This window comes from Parasteatoda tepidariorum, chromosome 3 (assembly GCF_982258835.1).
Source record: "Parasteatoda tepidariorum strain Cologne lab strain chromosome 3, Ptep-v5.0, whole genome shotgun sequence".
NCBI classification, from domain to species: domain Eukaryota; kingdom Metazoa; phylum Arthropoda; class Arachnida; order Araneae; family Theridiidae; genus Parasteatoda; species Parasteatoda tepidariorum.
In genome coordinates, this window is record NC_141757.1 from 34,296,112 (window position 1) to 34,309,014 (window position 12,903).

The following is a 12,903-nucleotide window of genomic DNA, read 5'->3' on the forward strand; positions in this document are numbered from 1 at the left end:
CTGCTGACTTTTCGATTGATCTAGTTCATAGTTTCAGCATTATTTTTTATTTGCAAATAAGCTTTCATTAGTATTTTAAATAATTCTGTAAGCAAACCTCGACAGCAACCACAACGGAAAAAATTTAAATCTTAAAGTACAATAAAATTCAATTCACGATTTTCAAAAAAAAAAAAAAAAACGTGGAGAACATTCTTTCTAATCTGGGTTGAGCTCTTTGCTTAACATGCACCAATCAGATTCGCAATTTCTAAATCCATACTTTCTATGAATTTTTATTTTGATGAAAAAGTTACAATAAAAAACAGAAATTATTGTTTCGCGTTGTATTATTTGTATACAGAAATTATTGTCACAATAAAAAACAGAAATTATTGTTTCCCCCAGCGTTGAAAGTTTTAACAGAAATTATTTTCAAAATATTTTAATTTGAATTAAAGTAGTTTGTTTATAACAAAAACAGAAAGATAGAATATCTTAACTCTTCTCTTAATTTTATAAGACCTATCAAACTTTATTTGATGTTTCGATTGGCAGCGTCAGAACATTTTGGAACACGCCTAAAGAAGTCCAAGCCAGGGAACTCACCCATTAAATATGAAATGCACACATTATTTATCATTCTGTATTTTTAGAAATTTCGGAGCAAGTTGAATTATAGTATAGATCTTAGAAATTTTCTGAAAATTTAATAGGGTACGAATTTGACCCACTTTATTGTATTTTTTTAAAATTATTTATACAATAATATGATTCAACATGGACAATTGAAAGGAGTTTAATTTCATTGAGATTGCAGCAGATGGGCAACGTTTTATTATTCAAAACAATGCTATTATGATTCAACATCGAACCTACTTTCCTGAGAATTTATCGAAAACCTGTATAGTCAAGTGTATGACTGTTAAATAAAACCTATTATTAATATTCTCCTATTTATTCGCTTATTTTATTTTATTTTATAATATTTTATTTTATTTTATTTAACCAACGTTGAAAAGCCGGCCGAAATTAGAATTAACGACTAATATTCAACAACTCCGTAGCCTTGTAATTTTGAACCCAATTCAGAGAACGAGGGAACTCCTGGATCAAGTATTGGGAGAAATTTGCCTTCGTGGAGGACTTTTTGATTTAACTCACCCGTATTTGCGGTACACGGAGAGGAAAACCATGAAAACACTCCCATGGTTAGCCTGACGGCAAGAGGACTCATAATCCACCTACAACTGAGGATATTTTACGTCAGCACTGTGGTCGGTGCCAGGCGGGTGCGGAATTTGAATCGTAAAGCTATCGATGGGATTTGAACCCGGTTCGCCTCATTGGAAGACCAGTGCTCTATCTCCAAATCCACCATCGCTCTTCATTCGATTATTTAACAACACAATCGATTTTTCTTGCTTGTATTAAAAAATTTCTGAAATTGTAGTTGTTTAAAATTATCTCCATAGATAATTTATTGCTCTCGTAAAGTAACACAAGCCACAGGTTGTATAATTTTAACTTCTGTACTATGTTTTTTTAAGCGTTCTCGTAGCGCAATCGGTTAAGGTGTCGCTTTCACTGCTGGTGGTATGTGCTGGGAGATGCGCGTTAAACCTGTTATGACTGAAAGTCTCGTTAATTATGGTGGGGAATTAGCTCATGAACTGTTCACGTCATCTGATCAGGGTCAGAATTATGTGGCATTTTTACCATGACTTTCAGAAGATCGAGCCCTGAAAAACGGACTGGGTGATGTAATGGTTCTTGACTGTATTTTCACAACAAAATTGGTTTTCAAGGTTCAAAAAAAATTTCATGCATTCATTCAAAGATTAAATTAAATTTAAAAACAAAATCTCCCAATTTAGCTTTACTTCTGAGAGCATGTGTCAACTAGATGAAAATAATATTTTTATTTGAAGCTCAGAGGGGAACTAGCTACGTCTTATTTAGAAGTAAGTTGGATTTCAGACTCATAGTAATCACTTTTATGTAGTATCCGATTGGAAAGTCCCTATAGCAGAATGTCTTGCATTTTTTTGCAGCATTTGGAAAGTAAAAATGTTTCATTGTACGCATAACTGTACTCTAAACGATAAATTTTACCAAGTAAGCCCAGCCCTCGTAAATATCTTTAATTGCCAGTTTTAAGATTAAAAAAAACGAATAGCGATTGTGTGATGCATAAATTATTTGAATACAATTAGTTCAAATGAGTTTTTTAAATGCAGGACTGTGAATTGCGATGCGTCATAAGTTAATTGGAGAAAAACGAATCAGGATATGCGTGATTCGTAAACACTTTAACGTGGATTTGCGAATCACACGTGCGATTAGATTATGGTGTTGGATGAGAGATGTGAATAAAAATCACACGATGTATCCGATTTGTGAATTTTGTTAACATAAATTGTTCATCATTTCAAATGCGTTTCATAAACGTTTATGCGAATTCAAATGTGTGATTTGTAAACTGCTTTAACATGAATTAAAAGCTCTGAACTCCTGCAGTTGTTGAAATGGGTACCACGTGACGGTCAATAGAGTTTGTTTTACTGAAACAGTTTTTCAAGAAATGATATTTTCTGCTTTGAAGATTAGGTGTAAAAAGAATAAATTATGTAATTCATGATTTTTTTAAATTTTTCAATTTATTGTATCAGAATTTATTCAAAATGAACCATTCATTTTCCATGTATTCGTAGGTGGTTTTAGAACCAACAAGAGGGCCACGGAATTAACAATTTCTTCAGCTAAATTGTATTTAATTAGTACTTTAAACTTACTACTTGCGTAATCCAAAGGGAATTTTAAATTTTAAATACTTTTATCAGGTTTTCGAATAAAATTAATTACCTCGAGCTAAAATGAAGCGAAATGTAAAATAAATTATGCACGTAAAATTTCCAAGAAGTGTTCGCCTTCGAGTTACAATTTCAAAATGCTCTTCGCTCTTAATAAAACATATAGTGATTATATGTTATAAGAAAGTGGAAGTTACTTTCTCAATTAGAGAAAGTATTTCAAACATCAAAATAATTTTTCTAAAAATTTGTAATTACTTGCCAACTTCCGTTTCTAATTATTAAATGTTTCAAGAAATTTATTACTTCGATAATAAAACACAGATGCAGTTTGAGTTTGATTTTGTAATTAATTTATTCGAACTTTGCGACGGAGCATGAACAGTTTTTTTATTTAAAGGAGCAAATGAATTTCGTTAGTTTGATATTTTGTGATAACAGTTACATGATATATCAGGTAAAAATAAAGAGGAAAAGTTAATTATACTCACTCACTGATGAAATCTTTGAAAGTTTCACTCCACTCGGTTGATTTCTTGAGGGTGGGAGGGGGATTTCTATGAATAATAAATTTGATTCATTTTACAATTTTCACTTAATTTTTTTTTCCACATAAAAATATTGATTTGAAGACTCCCTTAAGTTACATTTTCGAAAATTTCCTCCGAAGAAGATATTTCAATGAATTTGATTTAGTCATGTATACTTAATTGGCGAATAAAAGTTTCGAATATCGTTCGCCACATTGTTTTAGCCAACGCTCATGGATTTAATTTGCTCTATGAATACAAATATGTTAAAATTTATTAAAAGATTTAGGATACTCTTATTTAATAATTTGTGGCATAAAAGAAAAAAGAAAAACAAAAAGCAGGTTGCTGCAGAAATGCGTAGAATATAATAAAGAATTGAATATTTAAAAAAAAAATTATATATATATATATATATATATATATATATATATATATATATATATATATATATATATATATATATATATATATATAAAGGAATGTGGAAGGATTAAAACAGGTCATAGGTCGGGAAGGAGGGTACAAAATTTATTTATTAATTATTAGACAAGAGCAGTCATGAGAATGAGTAAAGGTGCACACGAAAAGTTGCGCTCCTTGGTTATATGTTAGGGAAAATCTTGCAAAGTAAAATCCGTAAAATGTCTTAATTTAGGGAAAGAGGGAAATCTTAGTAGTTGCTATTGGTTTATGAAATAGATCGAACGTTTCCCACACAGAGCAAAGGGAAAAATGTCCTGCTCTTAATTAAATGCATACTTGAGCCAAAAATAGATTTAAGAACAGGATGTGGCTTTTAAAAGTGTGAGAAAGTATTTCGTTTAGAATAATTAATTAGGATGAAGCTTTATAAAAGAAACTAACATAAAAAGATTAATTGAAGCTTTTTATGTTACATCCCCCCTCGCCAAAAATGTTTAGTTACAATCTAAAAATTTTAAAAATTATCCATTTGCAAAATCTTCCCTTTGGTAGAAGCACAATTAAAATAACCAAATTTGTAATGTTGACAATATATAAAAGTAATATATGAATTATCAAAAATACACATTTGTACTCATGGTAAAAATTTTAACACAAACAAAAATCTGTAGTAGCATCATCAGCAATTTTAAGATTTTCATTTTCAACAGTTTTTTTGACTTAACAATTTTTTCAGTTTCAAAAATATTTTGTTTAAAGATCACATTACAGTTTTTTCGCTATAAGAAGTATTCTTCATAATAACACAATTTAAGTTAACTCTTCAATCATGATAAAAGTTATAAGCATCCTTTAAAAATGCTGTATTTAAAACATAAAATTCAAAAAACAGTTTTACAAGAAAAATTTCAATCTGAAATTAGACTTGAGTATTGTTTACCTTGTTTGAAAACAAAATAAAATAAAAAAAATGACGCAGTGGTTGTTATTCTGAAGTTCAAGATTTCAGTATTGTCTTCATTTCACTTTATTTATTATTTACCTTACATATTTATCACTTTAATAGCAAAATATCCGAAAAATATTTTTTTTTCTCTATGTCCAAAATTTGCCTTCTGTAAAATTTTTTCTTTTCTTTCTCTCTCTTATTCTTCTATCTACTTTCTATATTTATTTATACTTTTTCTTTAATGGTATTTTTATTGCAATTATTAACCCGGATTTCAGGAAATATGTAAAGACAAATTGCTTTTATAATCAGAAAAGGTGATTAGTCTTCTCAGATTTTGCATTACAACCTGTTGTAAAATGATGCAGTCGGACCGAGCAGGAAAACAGACACATGATTTATATATATATATATAAATCCTGTGGTTGGGTATCCATTGGTTTCATAAAATTTTGAAAGAGTTTATCGATTTGTTTTTTGGATAAATAAATATTACTACATATTCTTTTAATTCTGTTCATTTCATTAAAAGTGGTATTTAAATAGATGCTCCTTGAAACATTAGAATTCCAAGTAACTAGTTTATTAATATTGAAATTAAAATCATTTCTCTTATCGTATAAATCAACAAAGCAGATATTTTCAACCTTCATAATATCCAAATCCAAAAAATTGAAATTAATATTATCATCATGATTACGAAGTAAGATCAACTCCTCAGGGTATATATTACTCAATAAAATAGTAAAATCTTGGAAATTAAAGATAATTAAGTCATCAATATATCTAAAGACAAATTTAATACTAAGAGTATAATTTTTTTCATAATAATGCAAAAATAAGTTAGCTAAGAGAGATGAATAATTAGATCCTTGTGATATTCCATTAATTTGAAGAAAAATATCCTTTCCATTGTAAAGATAATTACTAAAAAGACAAAAATTAATCACAATTTCCCAATAATCAAAATCGCAATATAATAATATATACAATATATATATATATATATATATATATATATATATATATATATATATATATATATATATATATATATATATATATATATATATATATATATATATATATATATATATATATATATATATATATATATATATATATATATAATTCACAAAAAAATCAAGCTCTTTTATTGAAATTAAATATAATTTTATACATACGTTTTTTACAAGTTTTTACATATTTTTTTTAAAAATATAACGTAGACTATACTATAAAACTATATACTATAAGAAACTATTTTATTTAATTATTATCATTCTTTTCTCTCTTAAAATTATTTTCATGTCACTGAACGCTGAAAAATTATTTATGTGTTTCATCTAATACCATTGTCCATTACACCACAAAACCGGAAATAAAGATATTAAGAATCACATACGAATGAAGTAAAGTTGCATTCTGAAGCTGTCAGTAACCTCCATCAAACTTTCAGATTTGCTTCCCCGATCATGTTCTATGTTTATAGAATGTTTTGAAAAAATGAAATGAAATCAACTTCACATAAAGAAGTCAAATGTTTGGACGGAGAGCTTATATTTCTGTCAATTTGCTTATGCCTGTTTTACGTCATATACCGCCTGTTTAACACAAACAATAAAACATTGCCTTCGAAACAAAATACTGTTTAACTCACTCTTTTCTTTCATAAGAAGCAAACTATAGTTGACATAATCCATAACAAAGTTTAAGCTTTCCTTCAAATTTAGTTTATTAATTCCCTTCTCAAACGAAATTATACTTAAAAATCCCCACCGGCTCCTTCCTGCCAATAGGAAGAAGTTTTAATCACAGAGAGTCACGTATTTGCGTGGAAGGCTTTTGATTCTTTTATAAATGAATTGTTCCTTAAAAACAAATTTCATTAATTAGGTTAAACCTTAAAATAAATGAGAAAAGGTTGAAATAGAATCCCAACTACACTCCCTCTCCCCCCTCTCATGAAAGGACGCCGCGGCCGCCGCTGCATAATCAGGTTAAGTCAAGCATAATGAAAATGCAATGAACAACAGCTGACGTTTACATGTTTATCTACTGCATGCAAAAGCTTTCATTTTTTTGTTCTTTTTGCAATCTCATTTTGAAATTATGCTTCCTCTCTTTCTTTTAGTCGTAACAATTTGCCTTTTTATTCGTATTGTTGAAGAGAGAGCAAAATTAACTCTCTCTCTGTGTTGGGAAAATAAATACGGGTTGCTCTCTATTGCTGCTTTTACTTTAAATAATAGCGCAGGTCACATACGCTTAATGTAAAAGAGTTTTCGTTGCACGCGAGATTTAACTTCATTACGCTTGATTGAAAAATGTAATACACCTTTTGCGGAATTAAGAGTTGAAGGGCATTTAGAAGACAATTTTGTTGTCTTTTTCTCACGGATATAAAAAGAGCACCTATAGGAAAAAATAATTCTAATCAAAATTTTTGAAAATTCTCGTGAAAAATAACCTCAGAAATATATTTACTTCCCCTTTATAATTAAAGCTGCTTCAAAGCAAAAGAAATGAAATGAATTATCTTAAATTCTTCTTTTTTATTTGCAGAGAGTATTTTAGTTTATTTCTAACACTGACTACGTTTTTCAATATGATTTTTGCAATTATTTGCTAATATTTTCTTAGAAATTGTCCTTCAAAGATCCGTTAGTGACAAAAGCAATTCTATTTTTATTTCTGTGGCCCGGTACTATTTTTAGTAAATAAAGAAGTGCAAATTCGTACGATGATAAATCAAAAGTGACATTGTATATTTAATTAATATAAACTCTATTATATTCTAAAATAAAAAATCTTAAAAACCAGTTTGAAGATGTAACATGAAAATAATAAAATGAATCTTATCTAGACGATTTGTGGCTATAACAGCTGAGTAAAATTAAAATTTTTTAGCATGAATGTTAAAGAAAATACAATTATATACATTTATTTTATAAACAGAAGGAAAATATAATAATAAATAATAATAATAATAATGCTTTAGTGATTAGAAAATATTTTCATTGTCAAAATATTTGTTTTTGTTGCGAATACTTAAATTTTCTGCAGATATAAACGCTTCGTTTTGGTTTTGGTGACAATAGTCGTCATTTTGATGTTGGCTCCAACAATTAAAATCACGTCAAGCTAGTACCGTCAACTAAGATTCTACCGATAACAACTCTATAAAAATATTTTTCTTATCGTTTTTTTAATTTTTGAAAAAAGCAAAAAGAAAAAATTGCGATCACAGGTCACCCATAGATAGGTTACCACAGCAAAGCATGCAAAGACGACGCTGACGTCAAATAAGATGCGCAAGCCATCAAACCCAAAACAAGACCCATTTTGCCAATGGGTAATAAATCTATAAAAGCGTTAGAGACAGCAGTAACTCAAAATTCGTCTTCAAATATATTTACGTAAAAATAGGGAATTATACTAAATTGAAATCGAATAAAAGAAACATGAATGTAATACAGAACTTCATCAGGGAAAAATCGGCATGTATTCCTGTGGGAGCTGTGAATTACTGTGCAGAAAAAAAGAAGATATTATTCGCATCCCAATTTTGAAAATTGGGAAGTGAAATTCAAAAGTCCAATTTTGAATTTCAAAAATACCTAAAATTTAAAATAAATAATTAACTGGAGAACATTATTATTTCAAATATATTGCTATGCAAAGTTTAATCGCCCTCAGTTTTATGATCATAAAAAATTCGAAAAAAAAATCTGTTTAAAACTAGTTTGAAGATGTAACATGAAAATAATAAAACAAATCTTGAAAAAAGCTAAAAGGCGCCATAAATCTGAAATTTGTCTTCAAATATATTTATATGAAAAATAGAGAATTATATTAAATTGAAATAGAACAAAAGAAACACAAATGTCACACAGAACTTCCTCAAGGAAAAATCTGTAATGCATTCATCTGGGAGTTGTGAATTATTGTTCGTAAATTCGTTCAAACATAAATCAAAAGTGATATTGTCTATATAATTAATAAAAACTAAATTATATTCTAAAATAAAAAAATCTCTTAAAAAACCAGTTTGAAGATGTAACATGAAAATAATAAAAAAAATATGGAAAGGCGCTAAAAGGTAGCCGAAACCTAATATTTGTCTTCAAATATATTTATACGAAAAATAGAGAATTACACTAAATTGAAAAAAAAAAAAAAAGAAACAGAACTTTATCAGGGAACGAACCGCATGCATTCATGTGGGAGCTGTGAACCATGTGGGAGTTGCGAACTATGTGGGAACTGTGAATCATGTGAAAGTTGTGAATCATGTGGGAGCTGTGAAACATGTAGGAGCGTCAAAGGTTATTATTCGTGTCCCGCAGTCCAATTTTGGAGAAAAAAAACATTATCCACTAACCCTATATTATCTTTATTAATGTATTTTATTCATTGATAAAGTTAAAGCTAATTACTCGGTAGTTTATGTGTCCGTGCTAGTTATCCCCTAATTTATATACCCTGCCATGAAAAATAGGGCTTCGCTGTCAAGCAGTGGAAGTGCAGAACAGTGCAAAAAAGTGCAAATGCAGACTCTAGAAATCTGTGAACAAAAATTAAGAACTTGACACATGTAGTTACTATAGCTTCCTGTCTCTCTTGAGAGAGTTTCTATTTGGCTACTTAACGTTCCTTATATCATATCCTTTTTCCCCCCTCATTCATGTATGGCGTGTCTTGAAAATGCGAGCCTATTTTTGATCGCTCGAAACATGCCGACTTTTAATACCATTTTCATATTTTTTTGAAGAAGTAGAAGTTTTTATGTTAATTATACCTTTCTGCTTTAGTTTCTTAGGAATATTCATATCTAGTGAGAAACGGTGTTAAAAGTCACATATTTTAAAAAAAATATATATAAATTTTTTGCACGTTCTTTTAGTTTTATTCGCAGTTTCATTGTGTTTATTAATCTGAAAAAATGTCTGCTAAAACTTTTTAAACTGTTATTACTGAAATTTAAAAAAAAATCTTTTTTTCCCCCTGATGTTGTTTACGAAATTTTATTTATTACTCACCGAAACACTTCTTTTTTCAAAATGTAGCAGCTACCTCGATTTAGAATAAGTTAAGCATAAGACGTGATGTCAATAAGGAGTTATAAACAACAACATTTTGTAGAATAGTAGATAATAATTTCCTTTTTCCTGAGACAAGAATTTTAAGTAATTGAGAAAAATGTGATTTTTATTAAGATACATGTAGTTTAGAAAAAAGTAAACTCATAAATGCGATGAGAAAAATTAAAAAAAAAATTAAATTTAATTACGTTTTTAATTTATTTCAATTGTTTCATCAAAAATCATACAATTTAATTTTTATCATTTTTGATACATTATGGAATATTTTAACTGAGTATTTTTTCACAGTTTTGTCATGAAATGAAGTTCACTAGACTTAAAGTTATTTTTATACCCAAAAACTGTTGCATTTCCTTTCTTATAAATTCTTATTGTTCTTAGAATTGCGTGTTACGGGGCAAAGACAATTATATGTTCACATAACCAATCACTTTGTAAAGGCATAAAATATTATTTTAAAAGTACTAAAAAATTGCACTTTAACATTATCCAATAACTTGGACGTCTGGCTTGAAGTCAAAATAAGTGATGATTTCTGCAATTATGTTTTAAATTTAAGTTCGCAAAATGAAACTTTTTAAAATATATGAACTGAAACAAAACTTAAAACGCGTTATAAATTGACAGTTTACTTTTCTCTCTGAAGTATATTCAATAGCGTGATATGACAATGCTTGAGAGGCCAAAAAAGATAAAATTAAGCGAAAAAAGTATAAAACTTCGATTTTAAAATATATAAACCTAGTTGTCTAAGGAAAAAAGAAGGAAAAAAAAGAATCTGTATGAATTTCGATAAAAATTTCATACTTTTCTCAGACGCTGTATATTAAATATTCATTTTAGAAAGGATTTCATTCTGTTGGGATTCATATCATCCACACAGTTTCATATTTTCCCTGACGTTTTGGGAAATAAAATTATCATTTTTTTTGCGACATTTTTTTGAGACTTATTTATGCATATCCTTATAAATTGAGACAATCATTTTGACTTTGAAACTAAATGAAATGTGTAAAAACAATGTTAAAAATAATGGAAGGGAGAATGCCTGGATATTTTTAAGGCTACTGGTTTTCGGTAAAGCTGTTTATGGTAAACTGCAGGCATAACAGGCTTTTTAGGTTTGAAACGCATTATAAGTAAGTTTTATATTTTTGACAATCAACCTAGCGAGAAAAAAAAGGATTACTAAATTGAAACCTGCTGATTACTACTGACAGTTTGAAAATTGAAAATCTAGACGAATGAAGCAGAGAAACAGATTTTTAAAATTAAACAAAAATATTTCATTATAACTTTCATGTGAATAGCGGAAACTATGTGAAAAATACTGTGTCAAACGTGTGAATAACAGAAAAATCTTTCTTTGAGAATATATCGTTGAGAAATGGAAAAAAGAAACTAGGAGACTCCACGCCCTTTGACTACGCGCATCATCCTCAATTATTGCTTAGCATTCATTCTTGTTTATTTTTCAAAAAAAAAAAAAAATTTTTTTTTTCGCAAAAAATAAAACTATAATTTTACGTAACAGCATTTTGTTAGTAATTATAATACAATAAAAAATTACCTGGACTAGAAAAAAACTCAAATTTTCTTGAAAAATAAGAAGGTATGAATGGGAAGTGATTTACCTATGTTATTATAATTGTTTAAATAGGAAATGGTTTATGTCTTTTTACAAAACAAGTGTTTTATATTTTTAAAAATTTCAATATAAATGTCAAGATTTAACATCTTGGTCACATTGGATCTTGAATCACCTTTCTCTCGTTTTACATGTACTCAAATTGGAGCTTATTAAATGAAGATCTCGAGAGAGATGTATAAATTTTCTTACAACAATGGATTAATAATCATTATTTTAAGCGGAAAAAGAGACAAAATGTTAGAAAACTAGCACTTAAAACCGCAATTAATTTAGAACAGATTAGAATTTTTTCGTTAAGAAAATGATGTTAAATATAAATAAAAATGGCTCCTTCAGCAAGTGGAATTTTAAATTTATATATGATTTTTTTCTGGTCCGAGAAACCGAGAAATGAACATGTTTTATATATATATATATATATATATATATATATATATATATATATATATATATATATATATATATATATATATATATATATATATATATATATATATATATATATATATATATATATATATATATATATATATATATATATATATATATATATATATATATATATATATATATTCAACTCTTAAGTTGCATTTCGAAGACTGAAGAGCACCCAACGAGCTAACTTTTTTCTACAAATTATAACTCTCGAATAGTTTATAATATAGAATATTTTATAACTCTGGAACTCGTATACATAAATATATAGAATAGTTCACGTTATACTACTTACTACTACTACATACTACTACTACTTATACTACTTACTACTTATGCACAGTTAATAAAACTTATTAAATCATAAATTCTTAATTTTTATTTGGAATTTTCCCTTTTTTATTCCTTCTTGCCTTTTATTATTAGTGATCATATTTTAATGCAGCTTTAGTGCTCAATATTTTTCATTAATTTTTCTTTTTCATACTGTTCTTGTTTCAATAATTTTCTTCAAGTTTTGTTTATTATGGGTTTTTTGCTTTTTGAGCAAAATTTTAATATGGATTTAAAAAGAAATAAAAAATATAGCTTCTGGTAAAAAAATACGATTATAATTTGATACATTGTACCCGACCTCTTGCTACTGTGAAATAATTATAATACAGGATTTTTTACATTTCATTCGAAGATAGAATTTTTGCTTTTTTTATAAAGAGTGCAACGTTTTGTAATATTATCTCCTAATATTACAAATTATATATCCTAATATACACTCCTAATATACAAGTAATAATTCTTATAAAGAGTGTAACGTTTGCACTACCCGATAAGAGATATAAGACTTGCCCCAATGTTGATCAAAAACATACAATTCAAAATGACGGTAGTTGTAAATCTGTCTGTAAACTTAATTATGCCATTTATACGGTGACCTACGATTTTTACAATACCCTCTATCCACAATAAAGGGGACAATGAAAATTTTAAATTCCTTAAATATGTTAGAAAATTTTGA

At 27.8% G+C, this 12,903-nt stretch overlaps 1 protein-coding gene across 1 annotated transcript in view; it reads right to left on the bottom strand.

The window, feature by feature from the left end:
* The window catches only part of ninaC (STKc_myosinIII_N_like and MYSc_Myo21 domain-containing protein ninaC), a 171,473-nt gene that overhangs the window by 76,401 nt on the left and 82,169 nt on the right, over positions 1 to 12,903 (bottom strand). Inside the window, exon 7 of the mRNA XM_043046374.3 lies at positions 3,284 to 3,349. Within this exon, the coding sequence (XP_042902308.2) occupies positions 3,284 to 3,349 (66 nt within the window). The remainder of the gene's footprint in view (positions 1 to 3,283; positions 3,350 to 12,903) is intronic.